The 22,762-nt window shown below is 44.3% G+C and overlaps 1 protein-coding gene across 2 annotated transcripts; it reads left to right on the top strand.

Annotated features, from left to right (window-relative positions):
- Positions 1–12,076: 12,076 nt before the first annotated feature.
- On the top strand, positions 12,077–17,564 carry osr2 (odd-skipped related transciption factor 2). 2 transcript variants are annotated; one of them, XM_038988192.1, is made up of 4 exons: positions 12,077–12,377; positions 15,014–15,726; positions 16,156–16,255; positions 16,807–17,564. In XM_038988192.1, the coding sequence occupies exons 2-4, from the start codon at positions 15,074–15,076 to the stop codon at positions 16,879–16,881; spliced, it is 828 nt and encodes a 275-aa protein (XP_038844120.1). In that variant the 5' UTR covers positions 12,077–12,377; positions 15,014–15,073; the 3' UTR covers positions 16,882–17,564. The 2 variants fall into 2 exon arrangements, with proteins under 2 accessions (XP_038844120.1, XP_038844119.1); XM_038988191.1 differs by having other exon boundaries at positions 16,725–17,564.
- The last annotated feature ends 5,198 nt before the right edge of the window (positions 17,565–22,762 follow it).

Raw genomic sequence — 22,762 nt, 5'->3', positions numbered from 1 at the left:
CCACCACCACTACTACTACTACTACTACTACTACTACTAACCCACCACCACTACTACTACTAACACACCACCACCACCACTACTACTACTACTACTACTAACACTACTACTACTACTACTACTAGTACCACCACCACTACTACTACCCTCCTTTGGCTACTACATGATTCCATATGTGTTATTTCATATTTTTGATGTTTTCACTATTATTCTACAATGTAGAAAATTGTCAAAATAACAACTAACCCTTGAATGAGTAGATGTGTCCAAACTTTTGACTGGTACAGTATGAGGACACCCCTTAAAATTAGTGGATTTGGCTATTTCAGCCACACCCATTGCTGCCAGGTGTATAAATCGAGCACACAGCCATGCAATCTCCATAGACAAACATTGGCAGTAGAACGGGCCTTACTGAAGAGCTCAGTGATTTTCAACGTGGCACCGTCATAGGATGCCACCTTTCCCACAAGTCAGTTCGTCAAATTTCTGCCCTGCTACAGTTGCCCCGGTCAACTGTAAGTGCTGTTATTGTGAAATGGAAGCATATAGGAGCAACAACGGCTCAGCCGTGAAGTGGTAGGCCACACAAGCTCACAGAACGGGAACGCCAAGTGCTGAAGTGCGTAAAAATTATCTGTCCTCGGTTGCAACACTCGCTACCAAGTTCCAAACTGCCTCTGGATGCAACGTCAGCACAACAACTGTTGGTCGGGAACTTCATGAAATGGGTTTCCATGGCAGAGCAGCCGCACACAAGTCTAAGATCACCATCCACAATGCCAAGTGTCGGCTGGAGTGGACTCTGGAGCAGTGGAAATGCGTTCTCTGGCGTGATGAACCACGCTTCACCATCTGGCAGTCCGACGGACGAATCTGGGTTTGGCAGATGCCAGAACGCTACCTGCCCCACTGCATAGTGCTAACTGTAAAGTTTGGTGGAGGAGGAATAATGGTCTGGGGCTGTTTTTCATGGTTCGGGCCCCTTAGTTCCAGTGAAGGGAAATCTTAACGCTACAGCATACAATGACATTCTAGACTATTCTGTGCTTCCAAGTTTGTGGCAACAGTTTGGGGAAGGCCCTTTCCTGTTTCAGCATGATAATGCCCCCATGCACAAAGCGAGGTCCATACAGAAATGGTTTGTCGAGATCGGTGTGAAAGAACTTGACTGGCCTGCACAGAACTCTGACCTCAACCCCAATGAACACCTTTCAGATGAATTGGAATGCCGACTGCAAGCTAGGCCAAATCACCCAACATCAGTGGCCGACCTCACTAATGCTCTTGTTGCTGAATGGAAGCAAGTCCCCGCAGCAATGTTCCAACATCTAGTGGAAAGCCTTCCCAGAAGAGTGGAGGCTGTTATAGCAGCAATGTTCCAACATCTAGTGGAAAGCCTTCCCAGAAGAGTGGAGGCTGTTATAGCAGCAAAAGGTGGTCCAACTCCATATTAATGCCAGTGAGTTTGGAATGAGATGTTCGACGAGCAGGTGTCCACATACTTTTGGTCATGTAGTGTAAAATTATTATTCAAATTCTATGGTTGATGTTGTTTGGCATGACAAGGTAGGAACCAAAGTGCTGGTCAGTGTTTCTTTGGAGACCCTAATAGCGTTTTAATATATGCACACTGTGACATTTAGACAAAGATTTTATAATAGGCTATCTGATTCAGAACATGCCGTTACACAAACGACATGCTGATATATACACCACAACTGGTAGCAACCTGTATCAGGGCTGACGCTTGCTTTGACCTAGCTCAGTGTTTCCCAAACTCGCTCCTCTGGATCCCAAGAGGTGCACGTTCTGGTTTTTGGACCTAACACTACACAGCTGATACAGTTTATTATTTGAATCAGATCTGTAGTGCTAGTGCTAGGAAACCCTGCCCTAGCTAGATCATTTAGCTAACGGGCATTTAGCTTGCCAGCTAGCTAGTTAGCGATTAGCATTAGCGATTAGCTTTAGGCACATGCCAGCTACCTTAGACTAACAAACTCTGGTTTTGCAACAACAACAACAAAAAAAGATACACAAACTAATATTATAATAGAGAAAACATGTGGATTCATACTTAGAAGCAACTTGGAAAGCAGTATCATTGTTATGGAGGAATCTGTTGAGTACATGCAGAGAGAAACGTGCGCAGCGTGGCGGGCCAGTCTGTGTGCTGCCTGCGCGTTGAGTGGCAGGGGGGCGGGCCAGTCTGTGTGCTGCCTGCGCGTTGAGTGGCAGGGGGGCGGGCCAGTCTGTGTGCTGCCTGCGCGTTGAGTGGCAGGGGGGCGGGCCAGTCTGTGTGCTGCCTGCGCGTTGAGTGGCAGGGGGGCGGGCCAGTCTGTGTGCTGCCTGCGCGTTGAGTGGCAGGGGGGCGGGCCAGTCTGTGTGCTGCCTGCGCGTTGAGTGGCAGGGGGGCGGGCCAGTCTGTGTGCTGCCTGCGCGTTGAGTGGCAGGGGGGCGGGCCAGTCTGTGTGCTGCCTGCCCGTTGAGTGGCAGGGGGGCGGGCCTGTCTGTGTGCTGCCTGCCCGTTGAGTGGCAGGGGGGCGGGCCAGTCTGTGTGCTGCCTGCGCGTTGAGTGGCAGGGGGGCGGGCCTGTCTGTGTGCTGCCTGCGCGTTGAGTGGCAGGGGGGCGGGCCTGTCTGTGTGCTGCCTGCCCGTTGAGTGGCAGGGGGGCGGGCCTGTCTGTGTGCTGCCTGCGCGTTGAGTGGCAGGGGGGCGGGCCAGTCTGTGTGCTGCCTGCGCGTTGAGTGGCAGGGGGGCGGGCCAGTCTGTGTGCTGCCTGCGCGTTGAGTGGCAGGGGGGCGGGCCAGTCTGTGTGCTGCCTGCGTGTTGAGTGGCAGGGGGGCGGGCCTGTCTGTGTGCTGCCTGCGCGTTGAGTGGCAGGGGGGCGGAACTGTCTGTGTGCTGCCTGCGCGTTGAGTGGCAGGGGGGCGGGCCTGTCTGTGTGCTGCCTGCGCGTTGAGTGGCAGGGGGGCGGGCCAGTCTGTGTGCTGCCTGCGCGTTGAGTGGCAGGGGGGCGGGCCAGTCTGTGTGCTGCCTGCGCGTTGAGTGGCAGGGGGGCGGGCCAGTCTGTGTGCTGCCTGCGCGTTGAGTGGCAGGGGGGCGGGCCTGTCTGTGTGCTGCCTGCCCGTTGAGTGGCAGGGGGGCGGGCCTGTCTGTGTGCTGCCTGCGCGTTGAGTGGCAGGGGGGCGGGCCAGTCTGTGTGCTGCCTGCGCGTTGAGTGGCAGGGGGGCGGGCCAGTCTGTGTGCTGCCTGCGCGTTGAGTGGCAGGGGGGCGGGCCGGTCTGTGTGCTGCCTGCCCGTTGAGTGGCAGGGGGGCGGGCCAGTCTGTGTGCTGCCTGCGCGTTGAGTGGCAGGGGGGCGGGCCTGTCTGTGTGCTGCCTGCCCGTTGAGTGGCAGGGGGGTGGGCCAGTCTGTGTGCTGCCTGCTCGTTGAGTGGCAGGGGGGCGGGCCTGTCTGTGTGCTGCCTGCCCGTTGAGTGGCAGGGGGGCGGGCCAGTCTGTGTGCTGCCTGCGTGTTGAGTGGCAGGGGGGCGGGCCTGTCTGTGTGCTGCCTGCCCGTTGAGTGGCAGGGGGGTGGGCCAGTCTGTGTGCTGCCTGCTCGTTGAGTGGCAGGGGGGCGGGACTTCAGCCTGTCTTGTTTGAGCAGTGTAGAGAAGAAGTGTTGCGGTGAAATATGGGTCGCATTTTTTGAGCGCACGGCGCTCCCAAAATAAAATTCCAAGTCGCTCATTAGAGCCCTGAGTAGTCTACAATCCATGTCTGTAGGGAATGTTGGGGATATATATAGCCTAGTCATGTTTAGTCATACTGTGAAGCAACGTCCCTCATCTAGAACTGAGTTTCTCTGTGTGTCTGTGGCCTCAAGACCACATCTCTGTATGAATGACTGAATGTTATCAGTGTGGAGTTTAATCACAATACACACAGTGGCTTATAGTGGCCACTTCAGAAGATAAGCAAACAGCTGCTCCCCTAATATGGCAAGGAATGCTCAGCCCACTACCCCCCACTTCTCACATGGGGGGGCTCACAATCAGCCCACTTCTCCCATGGGGGGGCTCACAATCAGCCCACTACCCCACTTCTCCCATGGGGGGGGGGCTCACATTCAGCCCACTACCCCACTCCTCCCATGGGGGGGTTACATTCAGCCCACTACCCCACTTCTCCCATGGGGGGGTTACATTCAGCCCACTACCCCACTTCTCCCATGGGGGGCTCACATTCAGCCCACTACCCCACTTCTCCCATGGGGGGGTCACATTCAGCCCACTACCCCACTTCTCCCATGGGGGGCTCACATTCAGCCCACTACCCCACTTCTCCCATGGGGGGGTCACATTCAGCCCACTACCCCACTTCTCCCATGGGGGGGGGGGGGTTACATTCAGCCCACTACCCCACTTCTCCCATGGGGGGCTCACATTCAGCCCACTACCCCACTTCTCCCATGGGGGGGTCACATTCAGCCCACTACCCCACTTCTCCCATGGGGGGGTTACATTCAGCCCACTACCCCACTTCTCCCATGGGGGGGGTTACATTCAGCCCACTACCCCACTTCTCCCATAGGGGGGGGGTCACATTCAGCCCACTACCCCACTTCTCCCATGGGGGGGTCACATTCAGCCCACTACCCCACTTCTCCCATGGGGGGGGGGTCACATTCAGCCCACTACCCCACTTCTCCCATGGGGGGGTCACATTCAGCCCACTACCCCACTTCTCCCATGGGGGGGGTCACATTCAGCCCACTACCCCACTTCTCCCATGGGGGGGGGTTACATTCAGCCCACTACCCCACTTCTCCCATGGGGGGGGGTCACATTCAGCCCACTACCCCACTTCTCCCATGGGGGGGGGGGGGGTCACATTCAGCCCACTACCCCACTTCTCCCATGGGGGGCTCACATTCAGCCCACTACCCCACTTCTCCCATGGGGGGGTTACATTCAGCCCACTACCCCACTTCTCCCATGGGGGGGGGTTACATTCAGCCCACTACCCCACTTCTCCCATGGGGGGGTCACATTCAGCCCACTACCCCACTTCTCCCATGGGGGGGGGGGGGTTACATTCAGCCCACTACCCCACTTCTCCCATGGGGGGGTCACATTCAGCCCACTACCCCACTTCTCCCATGGGGGGGGGGGGGGGTTACATTCAGCCCACTACCCCACTTCTCCCATGGGGGGGTCATATTCAGCCCACTACCCCACTTCTCCCATGGGGGGGGGGGGGTTACATTCAGCCCACTACCCCACTTCTCCCATGGGGGGTCACATTCAGCCCACTACCCCACTTCTCCCATGGGGGGGGGGCTACATTCAGCCCACTACCCCACTTCTCCCATGGGGGGGTTTACATTCAGCCCACTATCCCACTTCTCCCATGGGGGGGGCTCACATTCAGCCCACTACCCCACTTCTCCCATGGGGGGGGGGGGTTACATTCAGCCCACTACCCCACTTCTCCCATGGGGGGGGGGGGGGGTTACATTCAGCCCACTACCCCACTTCTCCCATGGGGGGGGGGGGGGGGGTTACATTCAGCCCACTACCCCACTTCTCCCATGGGGGGGGTTACATTCAGCCCACTACCCCACTTCTCCCATGGGGGGGTCACATTCAGCCCACTACCCCACTTCTCCCATGGGGGGCTCACATTCAGCCCACTACCCCACTTCTCCCATGGGGGGGGGGGGGGGTCACATTCAGCCCACTACCCCACTTCTCCCATGGGGGGGGTTACATTCAGCCCACTACCCCACTTCTCCCATGGGGGGGGGGGGTCACATTCAGCCCACTACCCCACTTCTCCCATGGGGGGGTCACATTCAGCCCACTACCCCACTTCTCCCATGGGGGGTTACATTCAGCCCACTACCCCACTTCTCCCATGGGGGGGGTTACATTCAGCCCACTACCCCACTTCTCCCATGGGGGGGTCACATTCAGCCCACTACCCCACTTCTCCCATGGGGGGCTCACATTCAGCCCACTACCCCACTTCTCCCATGGGGGGGTTACATTCAGCCCACTACCCCACTTCTCCCATGGGGGGGTTACATTCAGCCCACTACCCCACTTCTCCCATGGGGGGTCACATTCAGCCCACTACCCCACTTCTCCCAGGGGGGGTCACATTCAGCCCACTACCCCACTTCTCCCATGGGGGGGTTACATTCAGCCCACTACCCCACTTCTCCCAGGGGGGGTCACATTCAGCCCACTACCCCACTTCTCCCATGGGGGGTCACATTCAGCCCACTACCCCACTTCTCCCATGGGGGGGGGGGGGTTACATTCAGCCCACTACCCCACTTCTCCCATGGGGGGAGGTTACATTCAGCCCACTACCCCACTTCTCCCATGGGGGGGGGGGGGGGTTACATTCAGCCCACTACCCCACTTCTCCCATGGGGGGGGTTACATTCAGCCCACTACCCCACTTCTCCCATGGGGGGGGGGGGTTACATTCAGCCCACTACCCCACTTCTCCCATGGGGGGGGGGGGTTACATTCAGCCCACTACCCCACTTCTACCATGGGGGGGGGGGGGTTACATTCAGCCCACTGCCCCACTTCTCCCATGGGGGGGGGGGGTTACATTCAGCCCACTACCCCACTTCTCCCATGGGGGGGGGGTTTACATTCAGCCCACTACCCCACTTCTCCCATGGGGGGGCTCACATTCAGCCCACTACCCCACTTCTCCCATGGGGGGGGTTTACATTCAGCCCACTACCCCACTTCTCCCATGGGGGGGCTCACATTCAGCCCACTACCCCACTTCTCCCATGGGGGGGGGCTCACATTCAGCCCACTACCCCCACCAAAAAGGGTTCTATGCTTGCTTCATATACATGTAAGGTTCTAGAACCGAAATTGGTTCCATATAGAACCCTGTATGGAACCCATGGGTTCTATATGGAACCAATTTTGGTTCAGGGAAGAAGAACCCCTGGGGTTCTGATCAAAGAACCCCACAAAAGGATTGAATATGAAACAAGCGATGGAACCCTTTTTGGCTCTATCCAGAACCTTTTCTTTCTAAGAGTGTATAGTAGAATACAGTGGAATACAGTGTATAGTAGTAGTAGGAATAGAGTTGTTTCCCCCACCATATGTTACAATGTAACCAACAGGAGACGACTCTGATCCCTAGGAGGAAACATCATGTATTTAACCTTTATGTCACCTTTATTTAACTTTAGGAAACATTCAGTGACAGAAGATAACAGAGTAGAGAAGAGGCCCATTAAAGCTGACCTACTATAGCGCATACACTGAGTGGACAAAACATTAAGAACACCTGCTCTTTCTGTGACATAGACTGTCCAGATGAATCCAGGTGAAAAGCTAGGATCCCTTGTTGGTGTCACTTGTTAAATCCACTTAACTTTTTTAAGCCTTGAGACAACTGTGACATTGATTATGTATGTGTGTCACTCAGAGGGTGAACGGGCAAGACTAAAGATTTAAGAGCTTTTTAACGGGGTATGGTAATAGGTGCCAGGCGCACCGGTTTGTGTCAAGAACGGCAACGCTGCTGGGGTTTTCACGCTCAACAGTTTCCCCGTGTGTATCATGGATGGTCCACCACCCAAAGGACATCCAGCCAACTTGACACAACTGTGGGAAGCGTTGGAGTACATGCCCCGACAAATTTAGGCTGTTCGGAGGGCAAAAACTCAATCAATCATCGTTTTGTATACTCAGTGTAAATCGCATGCAAAGCCAATGAATAGATAAGCCTACTGTTACCAATATAATTTGCTTATCTGCACCTACAATCCTATTTTGAGTCATATTCTGCGAGAGCACGTTCAGAGCGCTGTGTAGGCTTGTTGCTTTAGTGCATAACCACATCGCGGAGGGATCCACGCTTATGCCGCTCCAATAGCGGCGCGTAGCAATAGAAAGACACTTTTCTAAACTGAAGAACTCTAATCAAGTTTCCTGTTCAGTTCTCCAGCTGGCATGATGATCTCCCGGTAGATTAACCACGTGACTTCAAGAGGACCGGCGAAGAGCGCAGTCTAATGTGAATTTTCTCTCTTCCCTGGTTGGTTGGATAAGTGATGATTTCTCGGTACTGGTGCATTCCGGTGTACGCGCCGCATGCTGTGACATCGCAGAGCTCCACTCTGCTCTGTTGATGTGAACTGTCAGAATACGTGGTAGGGCTACAATAGACTTGTTTTGTTAACTACATATTTAATCATCCCGTAGTGGTTTCGTAACTACACGTCCACCTCTAGTAATGAACCGGGTTGACCTACTGTGTGTTGTAGCCTATGATGATAAAATCCCATTGGGTAAACACTGGTTAAATCAACGTTGTTTCCATGTCATTTCAGTGAAATTATGTTGAACCAACAAGTGGAATAGACGTTGAATTGACGTATGTGCCCAGTGATGATGATTTTCATGACTAGCAGACTTTTTAGTTTGAGTGAAATGTTTAGTTTTGTTATAAAATAGTTGAGAGACTAGCGGATTGTATTTCATACAATGGGCTCTCGAGTGGCGCAGTGGTCTAAGGAACTCCATGTCTAGTGCTAGAGGCGTCACTACAGACCCTGGTTCGATCCCAGGCTGTATCACAACCAGCCATGATCAGCAGTCCCATAGAGCAGTGCACAATTGGCCCAGTGTCGTCCGGTTCAGGGGAGGGGTTTGGCTGGAGTCGGCTGTCATTGTGAATTAGTTCTTTACTGACTTTCCTAGTTAAATATAAAACGGCAAAACAATTAAGACACTAAACTTTACATTTACATCAAGACAAGTTTAAGAGAGAGAAATAAGGGTCTTCTTTGTGAAAAACAACAATCCTGGGCCTGGGACAGGATGAGAGAGTAGGTGGAGGTAGGTGGAGGAGATGTGGGGGCTTCTAAACCACAACAGTAACCTACCACCATCCTGTCTACCTGCTACAGACTGAGAGAGAGGGAGACCAAGGGGGAGAGAGAGAGAGAGAGGGTGAGAGAGAGAGAGAGAGAGAGAGAGAGAGAGAGAGAGAGAGAGAGAGAGAGAGAGAGAGAGAGAGAGAGAGAGAGAAACAGTCCAACCCTGACACAGGGACCCTTATAGACATCTCTGTCTGTCAGCCATTACTGTGGATGTGGAGATTTCAAGCAGCAAAAAAAAAAAGGTAAAATGTATTTTTTGAAGGATTTATTCACTGAAATGATTTTTTTCCAGCATTAGTATCAAAGAAACATCAGCAAGGCAGGTGTTCAGGATCTCAGGTGAATAGATTTAGGCCTAAGTAAATACCTCACATATAAAGTCAGCGTAATACATCATGTTTAAGGCCGTCCCAGCAGCATTATCATTCTGGAGCTATTATTGGCAGATACCAGTTGAACATTGGTGAATGTTTGTTAGTAATAATAAATTGTCAAAACAGTTTTTATTTTTAACATTTTTGTACATCAGAAACAAATGTATCTTTTCTAAAGGAACAAGTGAAGTCTTACGCAAAATGCTCAATTCATTTATTTATCTTATTAAAAGTGTTGTCGTTTGTTAGGCTTATAATCAAACGGCTGGTGTCGTTTCCACTAACCCTTTTTTTTCAACGTGAAAACACTATTACTTTCAGAGATATGAAACTGAGTACGAAAACCACACATTTGCAAGCACGTCACTACAGCATAAATGGAGCAGGATTGAGAAAAAAAAATGAAATTCTGCAGATCAACGACAAAAGAGAAAACGTCTCCTGAGCTCTTAGACCTACTAAAACCACATAGGCCTACAAATGCCCAACTAGACTAAAGATCACCATCTCTCTTTTCTTTGTGGTCTATCCTGTCAAGGAGACCAGGGTTGACCTGTAAACCTATCCTCTCCATTTGATTATTAACCCGAAGCGGTTGGTTGTTCATTAGTTCCATTCGCCCAACGCGCTGGTCTCGTTGTGTCTAGGTCTAAAGGCAGAACACAAGCGGGACACCGCAGTGTCTGTATGATCCAGGTCCTCTCTCTCTCTGAGTGATCGGTTTCCTATTGTTTTTTTTACTGATTTATCAGGTAAACGACTGTTGTTTTATACAAATATTCAGAGTCTTAATTGTAGTCAGAGCGTCAACACTTAATAGACATTGGAATTTCAAAAATGTAGGCTAGATTTTCTCAAAGGGGTAAAAATAAGTTACCTCCACGCATAAACCTATAGATTCACTAATTTCAACAAAATGTTATTACGATGATCGACTGTTTGTTTTTTTGTTACTGTATAACAATCGCATTATTCTACTGAACATAGATCGCCTCGGCCTTAAGTCCATTACATTAATGAAACGTCGAATAGAAGACCAGGCCAATGAGCAGTGAACGACGTCACTCAGTCGTGTCTGTCATGCACCAATAGGCGTCGCTGCAGACCTGTAATTCTGCTCGACGCCGTTTGCGTGCTCTGAGGCTGCAGCTGTAGCTTGCTGTAGTCGTCGTCATTGTCCCATTGTAGCTACAGTCATATGGAGGGGTGAAGCAACAAGTTACACATACAATGAGCCCCTCGTTCAATTGATTAAAAAAATTATAATAATTTAACAAAAAAAAAAGAAGCAAATTCATTGATGAGAAATGAATATCACTATTCCCTTGTTGGATTTATAATGTCTATTCGACCTACATGTTCATTGTAGCATTATATTTTGCATGTTGTGGAATATCTCAAAGCCATTTATTGTCTAACTTTCTGCCATTTTACTGAAACTTTTTCTAATCAACCTATTAGTGAACGATCATCAAATGACTGAGAATTCATATTCAAGACTGATTAGTCCACCTGCACCACGGCATTTGTAAAGAGAGGATTCAACGGATCGGATACATCGTGTGGAAATTGTTCGATAAACAGATCTACATATCAAAGACAGAATTTTCGATACTGACTTAATTAAAACACATTTGTCTTATCATGAAATGTGAAAATCATTATTTGTTGGCTAGAGAGAGCGGCGCGTCTTAGCCTCGTTCCAGTATATAATTAATGACAGCTTTCTGTGTATTAAAACATGATGTAGTTCTATCTAAAAACTAAACTAAATAAGACCAAACATAAAACTCGGCGTGTCTCATTTTGGAAGTAGGTTAGATAATTATTTTGGAAGTAGATGGTAGCCTAATTATTATCTATAGCCTAGGTGATTATATGTTATTAACAGTGTCGTTTTTTTGTGTTTTTTTTTGTAGAAAATAAAATCCATTGGAAAGGAATCTTAGATTTGAATGTAAATAGAACCAGCATATAATATTTCTTAAAATGGTCATAATTTAAATAGATAAGAGACTATTCGGTGTCGATAGAATGTTATGGTCGCAATAACCTACTGTTTGGCATTAACAAAAGACTATAAAGGCTTGTGGTGGAGGTGTTGGAGGGTGACAGTTACTTATGTTGACGCTTTACATGTTACTTAGAAGTCGTTGTGTTTAGCGGGTTATTCTATTGGACTCTGAGCTAACAGGACAGATGTGGAGGGAGAAGAGAGACAACAACAGTCATTGAAACACGTTGTGAAAACAGCAGAGTAACGGTTTTCTTTGGCATTTCTGTACTCCGCTGCTGTTTTGGGGAAGTTTTGTTCGGGCTTTACAAGCTCCCCAATACATAACCTTTACCACAATTAGATAACAACTATGTATTGTGGTGGCTCATACATGTGCCCTCTATTTACGCAATACGCATGGTTTATACACTTTTCATAACCACATCCAGTCGTATTTAAATCACGTTTTAAATCACCTAAAAAAGCGTTCATTGGTTTGAAAATGGATCATGTTTTTCCCTCGTGTTATTTCTATGTCTCACAAGAAAATGTAACCATTTAAAACATTTTTAAAATGTATAGGCTATCTGTATGTAAAGTGTCAGATGCAGGTTGCAGTGAGCTGTGCTCGGTCCCTAGTTGCTATCCAAACACAAATAAACAGAGAAGAACATTGGAGTTGAGCAGTGCGGAGAAGGCGTGGCGGAGGGCGGGCTGAGCACGCCGAGAGCCCCGAGTCCTGAAAAGTGAAGGGACCTGTGCTCTTCAAGCCACTACAGCCCAACTCCGAACCGAGTAGAAACAGAGCAGAGTACGGAACTCCTGCGCCTGGCGTCGCTTGAACTCTATATAGCGATCGTAACTTTCCCCCTTACCTCCGATGACTTCTTTGCCACAAGTGCGCAAAGTATTACGATTCGCAACAGATCTGGTTCTGCGTGGGTATGGCGATGAGACTTACATGGACGAAGTTGGAGAACTTTCGCCGACGTTAAAGTGGAGTTTGTCGCCTCTCTTAAAGGCATTGTGGATTACTGAAACACAGCAGAACTAACTGCGGAGTGACCTTTGGCGTCTGTTTATTGGGGGTAAGATTATGTTTCCATGATAGTTGTTCTTTAATAGATTACATTTACACTTGTGTTGAAACAGGTAGTGATAGTCCATGACAATGAGATCCTGAGTAGCTTACTACTTGAAAGTTCAAACGAGTCCATGCTGTCAGAATATACATATTTGACAGTGTAAAGTTATGTGTCAAAATACTTTGACTACAGTTAAAAAAGACAGAGTAGCCAGAGATCATCAACTAGATTTAACCGCGGGACGATGTGTTCTTGAGCGGATGGTCAGCGGGCCGAAACATAATTACAAACAATTTGTAGACTGCAAATTGACCGCAAGAACCCCAAACGGATATAAAATTTGACTAAAACATAATCATTTCAAACATTTCAAACCTTGCTTACGTTTACATAAGGCCACATATATATTTATATTATGCGTGGGAATACTTTGGAACAGATTTCCAAAATTAAAATCACTTGGAGCTGATTTGCTGTTTAAAAAATATATATATTTTATGTCAAACAATAAAAAATTTAAAAAAGTTAATAAATAAATACATTGGTGGGCCTAATAAAATCACAGGGCCGCCAGTTGGGCAACCCAGGCCTATACGACACAACATATATTGCTTGTCATTAAACTATTACGCAAAGACTATAGGTTATTGTAAAACTACAAATATCTTTATCAACAGCATGCTGACCGGAAGTTTTGTTACAGCTGCCCATTTCTGACAAACATCCAGCTCACCATGACTTTTAGAGACAAACTGTTTATGCCCTTTCATCTCATTGGCCAGTAAAGAGTTGTCCTATGCTTGTGAACATAAAGTAGCCTGAGATCAAGGACCAAACTCTGCCCTTTCTCTGTCCACGTGTGAACGTATAGCTAGCTATAGGTTACACACAAGTAGCCTGTTTTATACAAGTCAATCATCTGTAAATTAATAACCTAGCATTTACTCACTCACTCTAACCCGTGTGAGAATAAATCATTCCATTGGCTAAAGTTAAAACTAACGTGGGAAAACAGCTTAAATTTGGGTAAAATTCGATTATTATGAATGAGTCATACCTTTCAGACGAATGCTCAGCAAAAGGGTTGCCAGTCCTCGCTGGTTTTTATGCGCAGTGGTTTGCTGCTGCAGTAACTTATAGAAACGTGAACCTCAACGAGGAGCATTATCCACCACCTCAAAACCACACTGCCCAAAACGGTAGCTGTAAATGGCACGCTCTAAAATATATTTAGAAATATATTCAATTCATGTTCACACACAGTCTAAAGTTTAAGCATTTTACGCAAGAAAGTGAACATTTTAAAAAATTGTTTGAGAGGAACACTATTTATTTACACCTCAAAAAAAACAACACACGGTCTACATAAGTATTGTGCATGGAGAGAGTTACACGGTGAGCTTGTTCGTGGGTTTGGAAAGCATTACTTTACAACTTGGTGTCATTACACCACTTGTGCGCATGTAACCCTCAGTCATTTAACAGTCCCATAGTATTATCATACAGTTCTCATAATCCTCACCCCACAGCACGTATAGTCTATGTACAAGAGTATTTAACAAAGGATGTGCCGCAAATAATGTCTTTCTCTGACGTTGCAAAATGGTGAGTTTAGGTTACAACGACATTCTATAATCGGTTTTTAGGACGAAATTTACAACAAAAGTTCATCTAGTTTGTAGGCCATATACGCCTTTGTTTTCAGAGATAAACATCGCCCAAGGCCTTAAACATGACTCCAATAACCTAGAAATTGATTTTACAACAAAAGAAATGGGGGTAAAGTTTATTTTAGGAGATAAGCAAACCCCTTTTTATATGTTGTTCTCCGTTAACACACCTCAAGGGAATAACACGTCTGATCACTTCTGGCAAGATTACAAACTTCCAAGTCTGTTGACGTAATAATACATTTAATTAGGCCCGTGTGATGTTACACACGGCATTGGCGAATATAATGGCAGGATTAAAGCAATGAGTTGTTTTAATGTATCGAGGAACATTTAATTGGGAGTGACAGCAAGCCCAGTCGAGCGCATCGAAAACAAAACGTCTCCAACTTTTTTTTATTTTTTGGATGCATAACATATATTTATGTTATTAGAAGGAAAAACCATGTGCTCTAGAAAAAAATTGAACGAAATGTATTTTCACCAGCCAAACATTGAATTTGCAGTACCCATGTCTGTTTGCACCTTGTGCACAAAAAAAAATATATAACCTGAACGCTCTCAACATGTCTCTATAACAAAATGCTTTATAACCAAATAGGAATCTGTTCGCCTTTAGACGGTGTGCAAATCGTAAATCTTGAAGCAAATTAGTCACTGTCCTTGATTTCCACAATGGAAGTAAAGTATTAAAACACTGAATGTGAGATAATCCAATATCAGCCCTTATTAAGGCCGTTCTCAAAACGGTTGTAAATTCATTAAATGTCGGCTAAAGTCAAACGGTTGGAAAAGCTCCAATGATAAACTATTTGCAGCATTGTGCAAAATGCACAGAAATAGTTTGTTGTCATTAACTCTATGCTTATTTTTACTGTCTAATTGCAGTATTTTCTAGATCTATATTGTGCCATATTGTGGGTTGATGGTGAACTCATATTCGTTTTGTATTGTTCATGTCTCCAACAGAACATTCACCGTGGTAGAGTTGTGCCGAGGCCCGAAACCGTGAAGTCTTTAGCCGCCGAGATGGGGAGCAAAGCCCTGCCCGCTCCGATCCCTCTCCACCCGTCTCTCCAGCTCACCAACTATTCCTTCCTGCAGGCGGTCAACGCCTTCCCGGCCGCCGTCGACCAGCTCCAGGGACTGTACGGCCTTAGCGCGGTGCAGACCATGCACATGAACCACTGGACACTAGGCTATCCGCACATGCAGGGACTGAGGTCGACTATCACTGAGATGGCTGCCGCTCAGGGCTTAATGGATCCCCGGTTTACCTTCACGGGGCTACCGTTCGCCGCACACCTCTTCCACCCCAAACAAGGCATTACTCACTTTATCCCCGGGCTGCACAAGGACCGACCACCGCGCTTTGACTTTGCCAACCTGGCCATAGCTGCCACCCAAGAGGACCCGCCGAAGGCGGGGGATCTGTCAAAGTTGACAGCGGGACTCGGGAGCGCGATCTCTGAGTTCAACAAACTGTCACCTGATAGGAAACCCACACGTGGAAGGCTTCCGTCAAAGACGAAAAAGGAATTTATTTGCAAGTTCTGTGGCAGGCATTTCACCAAGTCATACAATCTTCTGATCCACGAGAGGACTCACACAGACGAGCGGCCTTATACCTGTGATATCTGCCACAAGGCCTTCCGAAGACAAGACCACCTGAGAGACCACAGGTAAGAAGCTCTGAATGTCTGGGATGATATTGCTGTTGTTTTCTTTGAAAAGGAAAAAAAAAAAACGACGCTTTGATAGCGGTGTGTACGGAATAGCGTCATGTCACGTTATGATCGCGTTTTATTCATATTCATTTGACTTTGTTCACAATTCTAACATTGTAAAAGCACTGAAGACTTTTTTTTCTTCATATGTAGGTATTTTTGTTGTAATAGCTATGTTGCGTGCACTGTGCAGAGTAGGACTAGTCCGTATTCCGAGAGGGCGCTAAAGCCCTTTTACGCACAAGAACACAGATCAAGCTGCACAACTGGCAGGCTTCTTCTCAGCATGACTCAACCGCTTTGGAAAAAGCCACAAAGAAGAAATGGCGTTATATGAAAGGTGTTCCGTTTTAACCGCGTCTCCTCTTGTCTTCTCATTCCCAGATACATCCACTCCAAGGAAAAGCCTTTCAAATGTCAAGAATGTGGGAAAGGATTTTGTCAGTCTCGAACTTTAGCCGTTCATAAAACATTACATATGCAGGTGAGTCTTCCATCCAAACCTATATCGTCTGCCATCATAAAAAAAAAACAGATTTATTAACACCATTTGATAACAATACAACATGTATGTGATTCAGCAAACTATATGAGGCACGAGCTCACATATCTGTGTACTTATGTATATATTACACGCGTCATGTCTTACTGCAGACGTCACTGATCAAATTTGGCATATTTTCTGAAACCTAAAAAAATATATATTTATTTGGATTGCCTGTATGGATAGTGATTGTGTCTCGACTATATTTGGCATGTATGGTAATAACTGAATGCTTCTGATAAGCAGGTTAAAGAAATATAGACCTACAGACGTTCCTTTTGTTAGAACACAGTTTACTTTCAGCACAATGTCAATAACTGATTTGAAGATTCATATTATAATACAATACATATATTTAGCTAAATAAACTTAAAGGGAATAATCCTTTGCTTGCTTTAAATCTAAACAGGAATCTCCTCACAAATGCCCCACATGCGGAAGAACCTTTAATCAAAGAAGTAACCTGAAAACTCACCTTCTCACCCATACAGACATCAAGCCCTACAGCTGTGACCGCTGCGGAAAGGTGTTTCGGCGCAACTGTGACTTGCGACGGCACAGTTTGACGCACACTCCGCATCAGGACTACTAGGCGATCTGAGAAGGCTGATGAACAGCCAAACAAACAGACAAAACAAAACGGACGTTATTAACAGAGGAGACGACAAAAACATCGACGAAACGTTTTTACTTTTTCCATTGAAAGAATATAACAAACTGAACTGTGGACAAGCAATATTACAATGGAGTGATGAACAGTACTGCGTGTCCAGTGAAAGTCAACGAGCCCAGACAGAGACAGACCGCTCTTCCTGCCTCTTCTACCTGTAAATATCAAGACTTTTGGAGCCTATGTAAATCATGTCTTTTTTTTGTTTTTTTTTGTTTGTCCTTGAATTAAAAAGTTGTTTAAAAAAAAAACAACCCTAATGTTTAAAGTATGTTAAATTGTATTTTAGAAATAAAGCAAGTTAAATATTCCCATTGGTAAAAAAAAAAAAAAAAAAAGTATTTGTTTTATTCCATTGTTCTTTGCTGCGTAAAAAGGGAAAGGAATTGGTCATGACGTGGCGGAATGAAAAGAGAGTAGAGAACTCCTTCCTACATCACCACCTTATCGTCTTTGACACACAAAAACATACTTCATTGTGTACGCAGGCTGACAACTTGTTATTTTAACACGCTTTCTGATTGGAAATAAAGGAGGGATGATGTCGCTTATAGGAGAATAAAAAAACATGAGCTGGTGCACAACCCAGAACAAATATATTTTGTGTTGTGCTGACGAACAGCGAATAAACTATAAACTATAAAACAAATAAAGAGAGTCACACACTCCATATATAAACTCCTAGTGATGTTTTGTAGTAACTTATAGTGATAAAAAATAACATGCCATAAATACAACTATCTTGGCCTAAGTAACATGTAAGACCTATTTGAGAATGATTCTGAGTATTACTACAGTAGTATTACTACAGTAGTAGTATGACAGTAGTATTACTACAGTAGTATTACTACAGTAGTGGTATTATTGTTGGTGTTACTGTCATGGTGTTAGTATTACTACAATAGTAGTATTACAGTAGTATTACTAAAGTAGTATTATTGCAGTAGTATTACTACAGTAGTATTACTACAGTAGTGGTATTATTGTTGGTGTTACTATCATGGTGTTAGTATTACTACAGTAGTAGTATTACAGTAGTATTACTAAAGTAGTATTATTGCAGTAGTATTACTACAGTAGTATTACTACAGTAGTAGTACTACAGTAGTGGTATTACGGCAGTATTACTACAGTAGTAGTACTACAGTAGTAGTATTACGGCAGTATTACTACAGTAGTAGTATTACAGTAGTATTACTACAGTAGTGGTATTATTGTTGGTGTTACTGTCATGGTGTTAGTATTACTACAGTAGTATTACTACAGTAGTGGTATTATTGTTGGTTTTACTATCATGGTGTTAGTATTACTACAGTAGTATTACTACAGTAGTAGTATTACGGCAGTATTACTACAGTAGTAGTATTACAGTAGTATTACTACAGTAGTGGTATTATTGTTGGTGTTACTATCATGGTGTGATTAGTAATAGAGTATATTATAATTATAATATGATCCTATCTATATGTAGTGGTATTATTGTTGGTGTTACTATCATGGTGTGATTAGTAATAGAGTATATTATAATTATAATATGATCCTATCTATATGTAGTGGTATTATTGTTGGTGTTACTATCATGGTGTGATTAGTAATAGAGTATATTATAATTATAATATGATCCTATCTATATGTAGTGGTATTATTGGTGGTGTTACTATCATGGTGTGATTAGTAATAGAGTATATTATAATTATAATATGATCCTATCTATATGACAGCTGACAGAAGCTCATTAGCCGTTCAATTAGCAGCATTAGCAGCGGGGCGACACGTCATATCTGATATCATTATCTCCACCATGGCCTCTGATCGCTACTGATCATTATTATACCTTTAAGAAGCTGCAGAGTGGGCCCACAGTGGCAGGAGGACACGCACAATTACACAGAAGGTTTATTATTGAAAACATACCTTTATTTAACTAGGCAAGTCCGTTAAGATCAAATTCATATTTCCAATGACGGTTCCCAACACATTTTTCCATTCAAAATTAAATACATGTGTTTTGAAAACATGTATTATTATAATTATTGTTATTATTATTATTATTATAGATCAAGTATTACAATTATTATTATTAGGATATTACTATTACACTACTATATAATTGTTAAGTTTTACTAGTAGCCTATAGCCTACTGGTATTCAGTTATAGTATGTAGGCCTATTATAATCTTGATTTTCTTAAGCGTCTATTTTCATATTGTTCCAGATCAAGACAATAGTTGAATGTCTTTCCACCAACAGTAAGGAGACAACATCTTTGATCAAGTGTAAACGCAAATAATAATTCACATGAACATCGCTGCTATTGCCAAGACGTCTGTCTCAACTCTTGGAAACGAAATGCGTAAAGCCTCCAAAGATTTTGTAATTTTCAAGAAAACAGATTTTTTTGTTTCCACGTCCAAGTGCTTCGGTAAAAACAAGCGTGAGGTAATATAGTGTTCTCTCTCTCTCTCTCTCTCTCTCTCTCTCTCTCTCTCTCTCTCTCTCTCTCTCTCTCTCTCTCTCTCTCTCTCTCTCTCTCTCTCTCTGTCCGTCTGTCTCTCTCTCTCTCTCTCTGTCATTGTGAAAATATGTTCAGCAATGCACATTGCACAAAACCTGACTTACAAAAAAGTACAAATGAAAAAAAAAAAAACGAACAGTGGACAGAATTATAATGAGGCCTACCTATTCAACGCTGATCGTTGAATAATAAGAGATAAGGCCTGACTCTTGACCCGGAAGTACTGTTGTAACTCCGTCAAAAATGATAGGCCTACCTCCTATTTTCAAATCAAAGTTTATTTGGTCGCGTAGGCCTGCACAGATTTGCAGATGTTATCGCAGGTGCAGCGAAATGCATAACCTAAAAAGCAACCGCTTTCGATTGGTGCACTGAATTGAGCCACATTCTACTGCGGTGCAACAGCTGACAGAAGTAGTAATACTTTAGAGCAATATAAAAACAATAACGCAACAGCTACAACAATGGAACCCATCGTGACAATAATCAGAAGCATACTACGGATGAAAGACAACTGGTCCTGTATCTCGGCCTAACTGTACAAATGGGCCACAGGCCTAGGAATAATCGGGTGTATATTAAATCAGGCATTTCATTGACAGGAAATGCAAACAATAATCGACATTTCAATGATGTAAGTTGCAATTATGTGATACTATTTTTCTATTTGATTTAGTTTCCTTTTTTTAAATTATTATTATCTGTAACCCTTTTGTTTATACTTATGATAACCAGGAAAACAGGAGACAGGAACGAAGAACTTAATTTAGAATTAATGGAACAAATGACCTACAGTGCTTCAATCTTAATAATACTAATAATACCATTACAATATAACAATATTATTACATTTATTTGTAAATTATTATTATTTTTTTTTTTACAATATTTTAGTAATACATATATGTAATAACAATACACACATTTGGGCTAAATAAAATGAGGCCTATAAGAATACACTTGAATTTAAAAAAAACATAATTAACTAAATATTTTTCAAAATAAATATTTAACACAACTAACAAACATTGCTAAGTCCTAAGCATGACGTCAGTAACACATCCTAATGTCACCATCCGGGTTCTTTCCAAAAGAAGTTCGATTTTCAAAAAACACACGCTCAAGCCCCACGTCATAATCGAAAGCTATATTATGACGACTGCTTGGCAACAAGTGTGCTAAAACAACCCGAGTAACAAACCCCTAAACGCTGTATAAGTGAGTTTGACGTTTAATCTGTCTCCACATTAAGCCCCTTCTATGTAACACCGCCCCGAAGCTCTCCCACTTTGAAAAGGGAAAATAACCTTCTTAGGAAGGTTAAACTGTAGCCTGAAACGCCATGGGGAGCCCGAAGATTTAGGGTGAAACTCGAGGAAAGTCGATCTTTTAAAGGAACAAATATAGAGCTGTCAGATGTCCTGCCGTTGACAGGAGCATTCACAAACGGCACAGAATTTTCACATATTCTCAGACCTCTCTACCAGTCCATTTGCTATTCATTTCTATTGGTATTATAGCCCTTCGTGTTTTGAAGAAATGTGATTGTTTTTAGTCAAACACTTCAATCCAGTGGGCATAGCCTGACTTTATTTGCAGTGACAAAGGGTTTCTAATATTATGATTGGACATCAAAGGAGCAGTTACACTGACTATTGGCTGAAACAAAATCCTCTCAAAGGAGCAGTTACATTGACTATTGGCTGAAACAAAATCCTCTCTTTAAATAATTTCAGTGCAAGGACACATGTTTAAACCCACGCCAAGTCAGTGTACACATCATTGGGACTAAGAATTGGAAGTCACATGTCTAACTGAAGAGTCAAAAGTTACAGTATATTAGGGCCAGGGTTGGGGCCAGGGTTGGGGCCAGGGTTAGGGCTGTGTCCTCACTAGCCTTATCTCACTGAGAGAGGATAACAGCTAAGTGCTCAATAGCCTCACTTAACCCTGACTCTATATATCAACAGGACCTGACGTTGGACAACCCGAGCAGACACCAGGCCTGTTTATTATGCACCAGACTTTTATTATGGTAATATAACAATAGATACCAGAGACCTTTATTCTGGAATAAATGACAAACTAGACAGAACTATACGAGTCATACATTTTGTTACATAAAAGGAACATATATTTTTTCATTAAAAAGGCAATCAGCATTAGAAACAATAACAAAGCGGCCTCCCCACCCCTGTTTTGGTAAACAGCTGAGGGATGAGGCTGGAGAAATGTAACCACTCTCAAATTCATAGACAGAACTGTGGATACAAGTGTTGACCATCCATGATATCAACATGATAGTTTTAACCAGAGGCTATATAGTTTGTTTACATTTTCTGTGTATACAAACTATTTTTAAATGTTTTATTTAACCTTTCTTTAATTAAATAACTAAACATTGGATTAAAACAAGTTTACAGCGCCTTCAGAAAGTATTCACACCCCTTAATCTTATGCACGTTGTTGTGTTACAGCCTGAATTTAAAATGGTTAAAATGTATATATGTTTTGTCACTGGCCTACACACAATACCCCAGAATGTCAAAGTGGAATTATGCTTTTTGAAATTCTTACAAATTAATAAAAAAGGAAAAGCTGAAATGTCTTGAGTCAATAACTATTCAAACTCTTTATTATGGTAAGGAGCCTAAATAAGTTCAGGAGTCAAAATGTGCTTAACAACTCACATAATTAGTTGCATGGACTCACTGTGTGCAATAATAGTGTTTAACATGATTTTTTAATGACTGCTTCATTGCTGTACCCCACCCATATAATTATCTGTAAGGTCCCTCAGTTGAGCAATGAATTTCAAACACAAATTGAACCACAAAGACCAGGGAGGTTTTCCAATGCCTCGGAAAGAAGGCGACCTGTTGGTAGATGGGTAAAAAAAAAAAGCAGACATTGAATATCCCTTTGAGCATGGTGAAGTTCTTCATTACACTTTGGATGGTGTATTAATACACCCAGTCACTACAAAGATACAGGCGTCCTTCCTAACTCAGTTGCCGGTGAAGAAGGAAACCGTTCAGGGATTTTTCCATGAGGCCAATGTTGACTTTAAAACAGTTACAGAGTTTAATGGCTGTGATAGGAGAGAACTGAGGATGGATCAACAACATTGTAGTTACTCCACAATACTAACCTAATTTACAGAGGGAGAAGAAGGAAGCCTGTACAGAATAAAAATATTCCAAAACATGCATCCTGTTTGCAACAAGGCACAAAAGTAATACTACAAAAAATGTGGCAAAGC

This window comes from Salvelinus namaycush, unplaced genomic scaffold (assembly GCF_016432855.1).
Source record: "Salvelinus namaycush isolate Seneca unplaced genomic scaffold, SaNama_1.0 Scaffold981, whole genome shotgun sequence".
Lineage (NCBI taxonomy): Eukaryota > Metazoa > Chordata > Actinopteri > Salmoniformes > Salmonidae > Salvelinus > Salvelinus namaycush.
Note: the sequence above shows the minus strand (reverse complement) of the source record. Positions and strands in the feature narration are given on the sequence as shown.

Excerpts from the sequence above, each read along its gene's own strand:
- osr2 (XM_038988191.1), top strand. The coding sequence starts at position 15,074 with ATGGGGAGCAAAGCCCTGCCCGCTCCGATCCCTCTCCACCCGTCTCTC. Across the intron at positions 15,727-16,155 it reads GACCACCTGAGAGACCACAG|ATACATCCACTCCAAGGAAA; the intron begins GTAAGAAGCTCT and ends TCTCATTCCCAG. Across the intron at positions 16,256-16,724 it reads ATAAAACATTACATATGCAG|GAATCTCCTCACAAATGCCC; the intron begins GTGAGTCTTCCA and ends AAATCTAAACAG.